At 38.4% G+C, this 15,256-nt stretch overlaps 1 protein-coding gene across 6 annotated transcripts in view; it reads right to left on the reverse strand.

The window, feature by feature from the left end:
* LOC124776406 (ubiquitin carboxyl-terminal hydrolase 45) overlaps positions 1-15,256 on the reverse strand; it is a 168,732-nt gene that overhangs the window by 87,546 nt on the left and 65,930 nt on the right. For all 6 annotated transcript variants that reach the window (XM_047251386.1, XM_047251389.1, XM_047251385.1 and 3 more), the window contains exon 6: positions 9,629-9,759. In XM_047251386.1, coding sequence (XP_047107342.1) covers positions 9,629-9,759 — 131 coding nt within the window. The remainder of the gene's footprint in view (positions 1-9,628; positions 9,760-15,256) is intronic.

Here is a 15,256-nt window from a genome sequence, read left to right on the forward strand (position 1 = left end):
AAATGGGGTCAATGTGGCAAGGTTTGTAGGTGGAAGTATCTGAAATCTGATGGAGTCCTTCTGCCAGGTAATCCTTGCAGTTCAAAACAACAGTGGTGGAGCCTTTGTCCGCAGGTACGATTATAAGGTTGGGATTATTTTTTAGATGGTAGACTGCAGTTCTTTCTGTGGATGTAAGGTCAGTTTGCATGTTGAGGGATCTGCCATATGGATCCTTCCCACCAACTCCAGTTTGTCTGAATTGCACAGGTGGGAACTTTCCCTGCAACACATCCTATGTTCCCATAACTTTTCTGGCCTCAACCTTCGTTAGTCACTGTCCTCACCCATCCAGCCCCTTCCCTGTTCCCATTCCAGCACTACAGAGCCGTCATCCCACCACCACACTCAGCAGTCTTTTTGTTTCTCTCCTTTTCCGCTACTTCCACCCCACCCCTCCCCACCTCTCCCCTGCCCTCCGCCTAAACTGTAGCACTTCACTGTTTGTCACCCCCACCATAATATCCCCACCCCTCCCCACCCTAGCCTCCTCCTTACCCCCACCCAGTTACCACTCCCATCATGCACTGGTGCTGCTGCTCGCAGTGTGGTTTCAGTTGCCTAAGACTACAGTCTCTGTGTGTGTGTGTGTGTGTGTGTGTGTGTGTGTGTGTGTGTGTGTGTGTATTGTTGTCAAGGGCCTTAATGGCTGAAAGCTTTAATTGTGAGAGTCTTTTTGTTATGTCTATCTGCGAACTTTCCTTCCCGTAAACTGTCAGTTTAACCCATTTCTGCCTAGTATAACATATATGTCACGGAACAGCCTGTCATTGTTTTCTCTCATTGGCAACAATGCCTGTGTTTGGTGTGGCTATTGTTGTATGGCTTTCAGATAAGGAGGCTTTGTTGTTCATGTTTAGGTAGGTTTCAGTCAGTTGCAAGCATTAAGTGGTCAGTGTCTGGTGCTTCAAGTAAGGAAGACTTTTCCGAATGAGATTATGTCTTGGAATAAGAAGTAAGTATCATTTTTTATCGCAAATTATAATACAATTTGTTTAAATTATGGTTGATTATAATGTTAAAGTACTGAAATTTATGTTAATGGTTATCGACAAAATGCAATTCTTATTTTTGTGGCTCCAAATACAGTTTTGATGTTGTGTTGCGTATATGTCACACTAGGCAAAACAGCGAAAATAACGATTCATTCTCTTTAGAGGTCTATCTCTCCATGAGATCCTGGCTATTCTTGAAGGGGAGGAAGAAGATGAAACAGATATATTTATTGAACCTCCTGAAGCTAAAGTGGATTTGGATGAAGATTCTGGGGAAGAAGATGGGGGAGGAAACGTCGATAATTTTGGACCAAGGCAACTCCAGGCTGTTGCAGAAGTGGTTTTAGCAAGTGAAACCAGGTTCGGTAGTGAACCTGAGATTAATTTCTCTTCTGATGACAAACTAGATGAACAGGAAAAGTCACAGATCCTAAAAACTGTAATCAGAGATTGGAAAAAAGACGATCTGCGTAGTGTTAGTTCTGTATTTTCTGAGAGTGATTATAGTAAACACAGAAACTTGTCTCCAGTTCAGTGCTTTGAATTATTTTGGAATGACGAAGTAATTGAATTTCTTCTCACTGAATCGACAAAGTATGCTTTGTTCAAGAACTGCTCATCCAAAAATAACATATGAAGAGAGAAAAGGTTTTCTAGGAATTCTAATTCTTTCTGGCTATAATCCTTTACCTAGCAGAAGATACTACTGGGATTCTGGATTGGACATGAGAAATGAAATGGTCCACAGCACGATGAGAAGGGACAGGTTTGAAACAATTATGAGATTCATTCACTCATGTGACAACACAAAAATAGATGCTAATGACAGAATGTGGAAACGTCGTCCATTAATAAATATGCTATGAAAAAAGTTTGCTCTCCACTTTCAGCCTGAGCAAGATTTGTCTTATGATGAGAGCATGATAAAGTATTTTGGCAGACATGGATGTAAACAGTTTCTGAAAGGTAAGCCCATTAGATTTGGGTACAAAGCATCGTGTCTAAACACAACCATGGGTTGTCTAGTGAACTTTCAAATATACCAAGGAGTTAATCCTCAGAGGAATGAAAAATATGAGAAAGCATTTGAAAAATGTGCTGCTCCTTTGATTCAAATGATCAATTCTCTTCCTGAAAAGAACAAACATCTTCCCCACAGATTTTATTTTGACAACCTGTTTACATCACAAACATTGTTGATTTACCTGAAGCAATGAGGTTTTGGTGCAACTGGGACTATTTGTGAAAATTGTCTGCCTAAAGAGTGTCATCTCATACCTTCTAATGATGTGTCCAAAAGGTATAAGAGAGGAGCTTTTGATTACAAGAGCAGCAAGGAAAGTGAAATAATCATTGCCAGATGGCTAGATAATTCTACAATAACAACTGCTTCCACAAGCCATGGTATCAGTGCAGTCAGCACCGTTGCCCGATACTCTAGACAAGAGAAGGAAACAATACTTGTACCTTGACCTAATGTAATTGGAGAATACAACAAAAATATGGGAGGAACTGACCGAATGGATGAAAATGTAGCGTTATATAGAAGAGGAAAGAAATGGTGGTGGCCAATTTTTACGCGGCTTCTAGATATCTCTATACATAATGAAAACTGTAAAGAGAGACCTAAGCATGAATACCATAATCAGGTTCAAATGGAGGTAGTTGCAGTAGTTATTTAGGAGATGAAGCAGGACAGAGTAGTGTGGAGACATGCATCAAATCAGTCTTTGAACTGAAGACTACGACTATTACTTCGTGAAATTAAGAGTCCAAACAAATATTACAAGAAATGTAAACATCTAGGCTCAAACCACAATCTATAGTTGAGCCAGCGTAAGCTGATCCCTGACAGTTGCAGTGGACTGGGTGTGGCAGCTTCACAGGCCTACCTCAACCAGTAACACATTGTGATTTTGTTAACATCTCCATGGCAACACCTCAGTGTTGTCACAGCTCTGTAGACAGCTACTGTATTCACCTGCAGCCGTTAGTGCTTTGCAGCTGAAATCTGTCAGGGATCTTCATACATTGTCTCAAATATAGTACATGTGACAGCAATAGGCCAACAGGGTTATCACAATACCAACTAGGCTCCAGAAACAGAAACATGTACAGCTCTCTCATACGTCCAGCAAACCACAGGCTAACATATTTGGTTATGTAGATTAGAGCATTGCCATCTTGCAATTTGGTAAGGTTGTCACAGTCATACAGCATGCATCTGGCTATCCAGCACACTACTGGTGTATAGCTTCTGAAAAAGTGAACTTTCCAAAGAAGTGAGGTCATCTTGTTTTTCCTGGCCTTATCCTGTATCTTAGTGGTGTCGGCATGTTAATCTGGATTTGACAATATTAATGGTAGGGTGGCCAGATGCCCTCCCTGTCCCAACACTTTCCCTCCCACCCAGACAAAATTTGTAAAACCCATGTGTCCGTATAGTGTTATCACATATAAAAGTGAAAGAACATTGTTGAAGTATTTGCGCATCATGTAACTGAGGTGAGATGTCACTACCAGCCCAGAATGCAGGAAACTACATAAAAAGAACATCCAGACTGTACGGTGCACTGGCCAATATTGGATGTATCTGATCCAGAACCAGTGCATCTCCTTGAATTCCAGAAGAGGCACACTAATGTACACTGCCATCCTGGCAGTTCCAAGGAAATAAGAAAACAAATAAGTCAGTATTACAGCAAATAAAAGCAGATTGATTCTTGGAAGGCCCGATACTGAAAAAAGAACTGACCTACCTTCAACATATTATGAGAAGACATGATTTTCTGGGAAACATGTTAAGGCTGGGAAAGACTGAAGGTACAACGAGAAGAGGGAGACAAAGAATGAGACTGATCAATGGCATGACCAAAGTAATGGATTCCAACCTGGAAAGTCGGTACTGAGGCACAACAAACAGACAAGATACATATATTTCAACCCTCCCCCCCTCCCCGCCGCCCATGAACTTTAGGCCTTGCCACTGGTGAGGAGGCTTCTGTGCCTCAGCAATCCAGATAGCCATACTGTAGGTGCAACCACAACAGAAGGGTGTCTTGAGAGGCCAGACAAATGTGTGGTTCCTAAAGAGGGCAACAGCCTTTACAGTAGTTGCAGGGTCAAACAGCCAGGATGACTGACTGATCTGGCCTTATGCAAGGGAAAACTACAGCTCAAATTTTTCCAAGGACATGCAGATTGACTGTATGCTTAAATAATGATGGCGTCCTCTTGAGTAAAATATTCTGGAGGTAAAATAGTCCCACTTTTGGATCTCCAGGCGGGGACTTCTCAGGACGTCGTGGTTATCAGGAGAAACGAATTGGCGTTCTAAGGATCGGAGCATGGAATGTCAAATCCCTTAATTGATAGGTAGGTTAGAAAATTTAAAAAGGGAAAAGGATAGGTTAAAGTTAGACATTGTGGGAATTAGTGAAGTTCGGTGGCAGGAGGAACAAGGCTTCTGATCGAACGAATACAGGGTTATAAATACAAAATCAAATAGGAGTAATGCAGGAGCAGGTTTAATAATGAATAAAAAAAATAGGAGCACAGGTAAGCTACTACGAACAGTGTAGTGATCGCATTATTATAGCCAAAATGGACACGAAACCCATGCCTACCACAATAGTACAAGTTTATATGCCAACTAGCTCCACAGATGATGAAGAGATTGAAGAAATGTATGATGAGATAAAAGAAATTATTCAAATCGCAAAGGGAGACAAAAATTTAATAGTCACGGGGGACTGGAATTCGATAGTAGGAAAAGGAAGATAAGGAAAAGTAGTAGATGAATATGGAATGGAGGTAAAGAATGAAAGAGGAAGCCACCTCGTGGAATTTTGCACAGCCCATTATTTAATCACAGCTAACACTTGGTTTAAGAATCATGGTAGAAGGTTGTATACGTGGAAGAGGCCTGGAGGCAGTGGAAGGTTTCAGATAGGTTATATAATGGCAAGACAGAGATTTAGGAACCAGGTTTTAAATTATGAGACATTTCCAGGGGCAGATATGGATACTGACCACAATCTATTGGTCATGAACTGCAGATTAAAACAGAAGAAACTGCAAAAAGATAGGAATTCAAGGAGATGGGACCTGGATAAACTGAAAGAACCAGAGGTTGTAGAGAGTTTCAGAGAGAGCATTAGGGAGTGATTGACAAGAACGGGAGAAAAAAATATGGTAGAAGAAGAACGGGTTGCTTTGAGAGATGAAATTGTAAAGGCAGCACAGGATCAAGTAGCTAAAAAGATGAGGACTAGTAGAAACCCTTGTGTAACAGAAGAGATATTGAATTTAAATCATGATAGGAGAAAATATAAAAATGCAGCAAATGAAGCAGGTGAAAAGGAATACAAAGGTCTCAAAAATGAGATCAACTGGAAGTGCAAAATGGCTATGCAGGGTTGGCTACAGGACAAATGAAAGGAAGTACAGGCATATATAACTAGGTGTAAGGAAAAAAGAGAACCACTTGTATGAGTATCAAGAGCTCCGATGGAAAACCAGCTCTAAGCAAAGAAAGGAAAGCAGGAAAGTGGAAGGAGTATTTAGAGGGTCTATACAAGGCCAATGTATTTGAAGGCAACATTATGGAAATGGAAGAGGACGTAGATGAAGATGAAATGGGAGATACGAACCTGCGTGAAGAATTTGACAGAGCACTGAAAGACCTAAGTCGAAACACGGCCCCGGGAGTAGACAACATTCCATTAAAACTACTGACAGCCTTGGGAGACCTAGCTCTGACAAAACTCTGCATCTGGTGAGCAAGATGTATGAGACAGGCGAAATACCCTCAGACTACAAGAATAATATAATAATCCCAATTCCAAACAAAGCAGGTGTTGACAGATGTGAAAATTACCGAACTATCAGTTTAATAAGTCATGGTTGCCAAATACTAACATGAATTCTTTACAAATGAATGGAAAAACTGGTAGATGCTGACCTTGGGGAAGATCAGTTTGGGTTCCATAGAAATGTCGGAACATCCGAGGCAATACTGACCCTACGGCTTGACTTAGCTAGAAGCTAGGTTAAGGAAAGGCAAACCTACGTTTCAAGCATTTGTAGACTTAGAGAAAGCATTTGACAGTGTTGACTGGAATACTCTTTCTAATTCTGAAGGTGGCAGGGTCAAATACAGGGAGCAAACGAGTATTTACAATTTGTACAGAAACCAGATGGCAGTTATAAGAGTCAAGGGGCATGAAAGGAAAGCAGTGGTTGGGAAGGGAGTGAGACAGGGTTGTAGCCTATCACCAATGTTATTCAAATAGTATATTGGGCAAGCAGTAAAGGAAAAAAAGAAAAATTTGGAGTAGGAATTAAAATCCAGGGAGAAGAATTAAAAACTATGAGGTTTGCCAATGACATTGTAATTCTGTCAGATACAGCAAAGGGCTGGAAGAGCAGTTGAATGGAATGCAGTGTCTTGAAAGGAGAATGTAAGATGAACATCAACAAAAGCAAAGCTAGGATAATGGAATGTAGTTGAATTAAGTCAGATTAGGAAATGATACACTTAAAGTAGTAAAGGAGTTTTGCTATTTGGGGAGCAAAATAACTGATGATGGTCAAAGTAAAAAAGATATAAAATGTAGAAGGGCAATGGTAAGACAAGCATTTCCGAAGAAGAGAAATTTGTTAACATCTAGTATAGGTTTAATTGTTAGGAAGTCTTCTGAAAGTATTTGTATGGAGTGTAGCCATGTTTGGAAGCGAAACATGGACAATAAACAGTGTAGACAAGAAGAAAATAGAAGCTTTCAAAATGTAGTGCTACAGAAGAATGCTGAAGACTAGACGGGTAGAGCACATAACTAATTAGGAGGTACTGAATACAATTGGGGAGAAGCAGAATTTGTGGCACAGCTTGACTAGAAAAAGGAATCGGTTGGTAGGATGTGTTCCGAGGCATCAAAGGATCACCAATTTAGTATTGGAAGACAGCATGTAGGGTAAAAATCGTAGAGGGAGACCAAGAGATGAATATACTAAGCAGATTCAGAAGGATGTAGGTTGTAGTAGTTACTTGAAGATGATGAAGCTTGCACAGGATACAGTAGCATGGACTGAAGACAACAACAACAAGATTTTTCAATTGAAAGGGCTATGTACAAGGAGTAGAAGTAAAACAAGGAAACTATTATTCAGATGCACTTCTGTGCATCTTTAAATTCTACTCAGCTGGACAACGGAAAAATATTTCAGCACAATACTCAGCATGCTGCAATTAAAAATAATAACTGTATTGCATGAACAGTTAATGCACCATGATACAGAACTTTGGTTGTTCTTTAAAAGTACAGTAAATTCAAAGGGAACGTTAACACTTACGTGAGCACAAAGTATCAACAATGTATCGCAGAACAATGATGCAAATTGTTTCAATAAATCAGACACACAGCAAAAAGCCTGCTCAAGAATGTTACCATTTAATGTAGACAACAGACCTGAAGAGAGAAGCAGCATACAATATGAAGAAATGAGATTACTTTCACACAAGATGACACGCTGACGATCTACAAAGGTATTCGATCTGCGTTACTACATCTGGTGTTAAATCATTATTTGGCTCAGAGACAATCCCCTTCATAATCTAATGAACCCATATAATTAATAGAAGGCAGTATATTCACTACTGTTCTCATTTCGGTGAGAATAAAATCAGTAAATAACAAACAATTTTTAAAATAAAATATGTGTAATGTAACATTTTTTTAAAGTGATTACAAAGTATAAAATAATTTCTCCTAGTCCCATACAAATTCATAACCCCATGCAGATAGTTCTGAAAACTTCTGATTGTGCTTTTCAGTGGTTACAAAAATACTTCAAGATTTATAATGAAAAAAATGGGTGCAATTCAATACATAACTGTTGCAAGAATTTTATACATATTTTCATAGCTATTAAAAATTTACCATCACAAATTTTCAGAACTACCTGAAGGTGTTAGGAACCTATTTGGGGCTAGGAGAACTTTTTTATACTTTTCAGTTGGATTTTAAAATGTGTTACATAAAAAATTGTTTTTATTTATATAACTGCGTTTTTTAGTCTTGTGTATGAAATATCTCAAATGATTTTAAACATACTGATGAGGAGAGACAAGTTAAATTTCAGGTTTATTTCTGTATCTTTTCCCCTCATAACATTTGAAATAGTGTTATACCTACCTGTTAATAGTGTATCAATATGTATGTTATTTTCCTGTAAAATAAAATACATAACAAGTGTAACTGATCATACACTACATTTTTTACAAGATTTTTATTTCTTTAAATACTAGCTTTATGCCCATGGCCTTGCCCTTGTACATATATGTCACATATACTGCAGCCCCCTCTCCTCTCCTCTCCTCTCCTCCCCTCCCCTCCCCTCCAACCCCTTCTGTCCATCTCCTTGCCCCCTCTCTTTGCCACTACATGTCAATCCTGTAGACAGTCTAGATGTTAGGTGTCCCTAAACTTTTTGACCCTCATCCAAACCCCAATTGAACAGACCAATGAGAAAGTGAGTTAACATTGCACTGCCATCCAGTTCTGAGCTATGTTTAAAATTTCAAGTGTGTAGGTCATCAGGGAGTTAATTTAAAATCAACTGCAAAATTTGTAATGAACACACAGACAAAAAAGTGACAAAACAAAATTGTTCAAAAATGGCTCTGAGCACTATGGGACTTAACTTCTGGGGTCATCAGACCCCTAGAACTTAGAACTAATTAAACCTAATTAACCTAAGGACATCACACACAACCATGCCCGAGGCAGGATTCGAACCTGCGACCATAGCGGTAAAACAAAATTGTGATAAAATAGATAAATAAACTAAGACAGAGAGAAGAGATGACAAAGTAAAGAACAGCTGATACACTTCTGTTGAAAGTCAAGTGTTTATGGCAAAACATAATAGAAACATTAAATTCTATGCACGAGTTTCAAACTGACTGACACACACTTTCACAAACAAAGCTATAAATTCTTACATATTTTCAGTTATTAAAGACTATTCCTGTATCTTGAACTGTCAAATTCAGCTCCTGGAATGTAAACTATGAAGGTTAAGGCTTGCAAATAGCAATGCTGTTCAGTCTCTGTCAAAATCCTTTGTTATGCAAAACATTATACATGAAATGTATACACAGTCGTGAATACGAGTGTCCTAGAATTTTCTCCTTTTGGCAAAAACCTCTATCCAACATTTATTTCTTGCTATACTTTTTCAGGTAAATTAATAACATAACTATTGTTCAGATGAAAGTCAAATTTGGAACAAATGATACGGGATGGAAAAGAAAATTTACACAGTCCCTCTCCATTGCATCCCATAAACTGATACACCTCAGTCCTCCATTCTCAGCCAGTATTTGACTAGTTTGCATGTATTACTGATTTTGCAGTCAATTTTTTTCCTTTAGCATTTGAGAGCAAATTTTAGAAGTAAAGGACTGTTTTTCTTTTGGAAAGAAAACAGTGTGTTTTCTGTGTATTATCTGTATAAACTATTAATGAACTCCATTATAATACTGGCCACCTTACAAAAATAATAAATAACATATAAAGATTACAACTCACCCTCACTCTTGGCAGATCATTCAAAACAGCCTTCCTTATTTGTTCAACAGACGAAGCCACTACTGCAATAGTGTTTGTTACATCTGAAAGTGGTTGGTTTGTATCTGGTTCATTAACCATGTTAACATCACCTGCAACAGAAAACGTCGAGAAACTGAAGCATACGAAAAGCATGGCTCGAAATCAGAACAAACATTTCATATTGCTAAGTCACAATTAGACTTAACCTAAAATTTTTACATTCAAATGTCAACATACGACAGTCCATGAGCAAACCATTATTAAAAGAATTCTTTCAGTACATAAATTTTAACATTTATACTCCTGTGAGGTCTTGCAAGCGTAATTTTGATAAAGAAAACTGCTCAAAACAAGGTTTTCACCACTAAACACTTGCATTACACTTTCTTGGTTCTCTTGTGACTGCAAGAAGCACTATGTAAAGCCACTGCGTAACTGAGGTAAGATAAACATGCATTTTCAGTGCAGTGTAACTGGAACAATGCAGTTTGTGTATACCAGTCACTCAACATGCCTCCAACTGTCATTTCAAAGTTTAGATCATGTGTACTTTGTCACTTTACAGCAGGGAGAGTTGGGATTACACAAAGCCACTCTCTATACTGACACACTATACAGTGACACTGCTCAAATATTTATAAGATCCGAAAACATTGAAGACCTGATGCCTTAGTAGTCACTTGTGGTCAACAATATGAGATGAAAGACTGCTAGCTTCAATTTAGGGATCTCTCTCTCTCTCTCTCTCTCTCTCTCTCTCTCTCTCTCTCTCTCTCTCTCTCTGCCTATTATGGGGAAAACACATATACAATTGTTACACAAAATATCTAAATTATTACTCAAGCAGGAATTCATAATACTTTATTTGTTACTCGCAGTGTAATTTCTCGATTACTCATTACAATTGTATGGTTAATTTACATGGAAATAATTCTTATAAGGAAATGTTTATAATTTAATATTCATAAGGAACACATGGAGTTGAAATTTTTGGTGAGCAAATAACTGTGTGTTTACAAATTGGCATACTCATTTAGATGCTCTCATTTTCCTCTTCTCAATGTTTTTCTTTAACTTGCTCTTTCAAAACTTATTCATACTCATACTCAAAGCTCTGTTCTTCCAGAACATTTGAATCTTAAATAACAGTTATTTTCAAAATTGAGTAAAATAGTTTTGCAGCTGGATTTCTTCAGATTCTTAAAATACCCATTTTGAACCAATCAACTTGTTAGTTTGATAATTATTCAATTTGGAAAATTTAATTTTTTTAAGCAACATTGGGGGGGGGGGGGGCGCATCGCCTCTGGGAACACCCTTGGAAGTAGAAATTATGTCTATGAAATAGTCCTCATTATTTTGACTCTTTCTGATAACAAAAGTCATAGTTAAATTGCTCTTTTCTTAATTGGGATTTTGTGTCATCTGATTTTGCTCTCTCATATTAATAACTAATATGTTAAACCACACTTTGATTTGTATTCTTATGCAGATTTATAATCAGGTTAGCAAGACAATGCTTCAGGCAATCCCTGTCTATCTAGTGAGATGTTCACAGTTACCATATGTCAGTCTGTAGTTTGCACTCATTTCAACAGTATCATGTAACCAGTATTGTAGTAAAGTTAACATCTCTGTGTCAATACTGAAGTCAGTATACGGTTAGTTGTTGAAATGTTCCTAATAAATTAGAAATGAGTTTGCACCTATATGTGCTCAGTAATAAAGTCAGACAGCACCTTATGATCACCTACTAAACATCTCTGTGTGCTACTTGCCATCAAAACCAGACAGTTATTATGCTTAGTCAATAATACTAATTGGATAGTGATAGTGAAGTGACCGTGTAACAAAGTTAATTTCATGTTGTTTGATAGAACTTAACTGTGAAAGCATACTGCAAAAACATTTCTACTCTGTCAAAACACTCAGTGTAGGTGTGTGATAGGTGAGCTGCTCAAATCATCGAATGAAAGCTGATTATCACCATTTCATTGACATCAATAAATGTGAAAGTTTGTGACTTTAAGTCATACAGTTTTGTGTTTGTCATTTAATAACTCATCATTAAACCAAGTAATACAGTAGCAGGAAGACGGACAACAAAGAGAAGTAGCATTACAACCAATGTACAATCCAGGTCAGTAACCTTACATGGTTTAGGGAGCAAGAGAATACCTGGAGCTGAACCTGGATCAATAGCATCATGTTCTCTTGATGGATAAATGCAGAACTTGTTTGACACCTGATGTATGTTGTATGGAGGTGGCTAAGTACCAATATATGTATAAGCTACGCAGTACCATTGGTTTGCAGCAAGGTGGGTCAGACATGTTTTGGATCAATATTATGTACCCATGTCTGACACCTCGTCGCTATCACGACTAATCTCAGGGCTCTCCAGCATTGGGAAAGGAGCCTCCTCCAGCCCAACATTCAACATTTAGTTGTGTTCAACTTCCAAGACAATAATGCATGAGAACACCACACCCACCTTGTGAGCACCTTTCTGCAGAAGACAGGAACCAACCAAATGGAATATCCTGTAGTATCTCTTGACATGAATCCAACTGAGTATAACTGGAACCAGCTGAATTTAGTTGAGCATCATTGCAGGAACACCCCTAAATACTGGATGATCTTAGGAAGAAGCCTTCAAGGAAACATGGGCTACGCTTAGGCAACAACGTATCAACTATATTGTGGATGGTATACCAAGTATGATCCAGGCATTTTTCAATGCAAGTGGTGGATCAACAATGTATTGAATGTTATCCACAACTGATTTCTATTTCACAGATTAGCAAAGTGTACACTTTCGAACAGAGTGCCTTTATTTTGGTTGTTGTTGTTGTTGTTGTTAATGTTTAGTTTCTATTTCACGATAAATGCATGTTTTTCAGTCCTAAGTCCAAAGGCTTATTCTATCATTCCCTGTTGAGAATAAACCTACATAGATTCGCAGATATGCAGATGCTGCAAAACTTAGTTTTGAATGGTTTATGCATATGTCAGTTAATTGCAAGTGATGACTGAATGAGGATATTATTTGGAAAAACAGTAACTAACCACAGAAAGGTATTTACATTGCTATTTTCTGTCCACTGCATGCACCCTAAAAATTATAAATATTTTGATTCATATTTTTCATTTTCCATTTCTAAATAGTGCCGAATGTTATCCTAAAAATTGCACCAAAAAAATCAACCTCTATCAACCGTAACTCTGTTGATCCCTCACCCATTTTATGACAGAGACCTGGTTTTCTGGAACATGTCACATAAATAAAGTGACAGACTACAGGCATTGGTGTACCTCAACAAAAAAAAAAAAAAAAAAAAAAAAAAACTAATCATTCTTAAATTTGTCATAAGATACTGTAATGTAATCCACACTGACCCTAACAACATTTACATAATACAGGGTGTACATAAAGTCCGGTAACATTTTCAATTATTTATTGCACACGAACCAAACATTGTACAGACATCATACGTATGTCATTTTGAAAAGAACCACTGAAATTTTTTTTTCATGTAGACCACCACAGCATAGTTCGGTAATTTGCTGATAGTTAGCGCTAGTCGCAAACATGGCAAGTTCAGGTAGGGAGCGAGCTTTCTATGTGTTGAAGTTCAACAAAAACAAGTGTGCTACAGCTGTTCAACAGATGTTTAGAGCCAAGCACGGGAAGAAGCCACCAAAAAGGAAGGCCATATATCACTGGCACAACAAATTCGTTACGATGGATTGCTTGCACCCGGCAAAGAGAAGCAGACATCCCAGTGTGAGTGAAGTGAATGTGGAGCGCATACGAGACACACTAGCACGTACGAGAGACATTCATAAGGAGTCCAAGGAAATCGGTGTGTCGTGCATCCCGTGAACTCAAAATGGCTCCAATGACAATGTGGAAAGTCCTGCGACATAAACTCTCTATGAAACCATTCAAATAAGAGCTAGTGCAGAAGCTCAATGACGACGACAAAGACAAACATTTTGAGTTTTGTTCACAGTTGCAACAACTGAATAAGGATGGAGATGGCACTGTTGATCACTTAATTTTTAGTGACAAAGCCACTTTTCATGCTAATGGGAAAGTGAACAGGCATAACTGTCGAATCTGGAGAACAAAGCATCCACATGAAAGCATTGAATTTGAGCACGATTCCCCAAAGGTAAATGTTTTTTGTGTCTTATCATGTCAAAAACTGTACGAGCCATTCTTCTTCGCTGAGAGCACTGTCAGTGGACATTTCTACTTTGACATGCTGCAGCAATGGCTGATGCCTCAAATGCAATCAGACTCTCTCCATTCATCTTTCAGCAGGATGGGGCTCCATCCCATTTTCATCATGAACTTCGTAGGTACCTGGACATGGAGCTGCCACATCGATGGATCAGCTGTGAAGGGGACAGCTGTTTCATGAAATGGCCTCCCCGATTGCCTGATCTCACTCCGTGTGACTTTTTTCTGTGGAGACACTTTAAAGATCTGGTGTATGTACCGCCTCTACCACGTGATGTAGCAGAGCTCCAAGAGAGAATACAGGAAGCAACTGCCACAATCGACAATGTCATGCTGGGATGCGTATGCCAAGAATTTAAGAATTTGATTACCGTGTTGACGTCTGCCATGTCACTCATGGTCCACATATCGAATGTCTGTAAAAAACTTTCAGAGTTTCTCTTCAAAATGCAATATGTATGACATCTGTACAACGTTTAGTTCTTGTACAATAAATAATTGAAAGTGTTCCCAGACTTTATGTAAACCCTGTATAATTACTCCATCTTAAGATCCCCATAACCTGAAGGTTCACCTTCAGTACTGACCAACTGCTATATAATGAAACTCTCTTCACTTTCAATTATTTCAGTAGAGTTTAACACTCAACAAGTGGCAGCAAGGGGACACACATACAAATGTATTTAAGTTTCCAAGTTTTTGAAGCTAGTGGCTCCTTCTTCTGGCAGACGAGCTGAAAGAGAAGGAAGAGGAGTGAAGGAAAAGGAATGGTGAGGTTTAGGAAATGGGCATAATTTGGAAAAGTCACCCAGAACCCCAGATCAGGGAAGACTTACCAGAGGGGATGAGAAGGAAAGGCCTCTCCTCCTCATCCTGTCTGGTACATCTCCCCTTGACCTGGGGTTTTGGGTGCCTTTTCTGAACTCTCCCCATTTCCTAAACTTGACCGTCATTTTCCTTCATCCCCCTTCATTCTCCTTCAACCTTTCTGCCAGAAGAAAGAGCCACTGTCTCCAAAAGCTTGCAAATTTAAATACCTTTATATGTGTGTTCTCCTGCCACCGCTTCGTGAGTAGATTTTTTATCAATCCAATTCCATAATATTCTCAAACATTATTATTTTCCTTTATATATTTCAAAAAATTTCATAATTAACAAATTTCTTTTATTAGAAGTTTCAGGTCAAACACAGTTAATACCTAGCCATTCAAAACTGCTCTACCCTAGTTACAGTTGCCCATCAAATTGTAGGTTCTTCTTTACATGAATTGAAAACTATTTTCGCTACCTGTAATTTCAATTAACATGCTTCTTTGCAAATGTTTAAGGTACATGGGAGAGTCAGTAACCACTTTCTC

This window comes from Schistocerca piceifrons, chromosome 2 (assembly GCF_021461385.2).
Source record: "Schistocerca piceifrons isolate TAMUIC-IGC-003096 chromosome 2, iqSchPice1.1, whole genome shotgun sequence".
In the NCBI taxonomy this organism is placed as follows: domain Eukaryota; kingdom Metazoa; phylum Arthropoda; class Insecta; order Orthoptera; family Acrididae; genus Schistocerca; species Schistocerca piceifrons.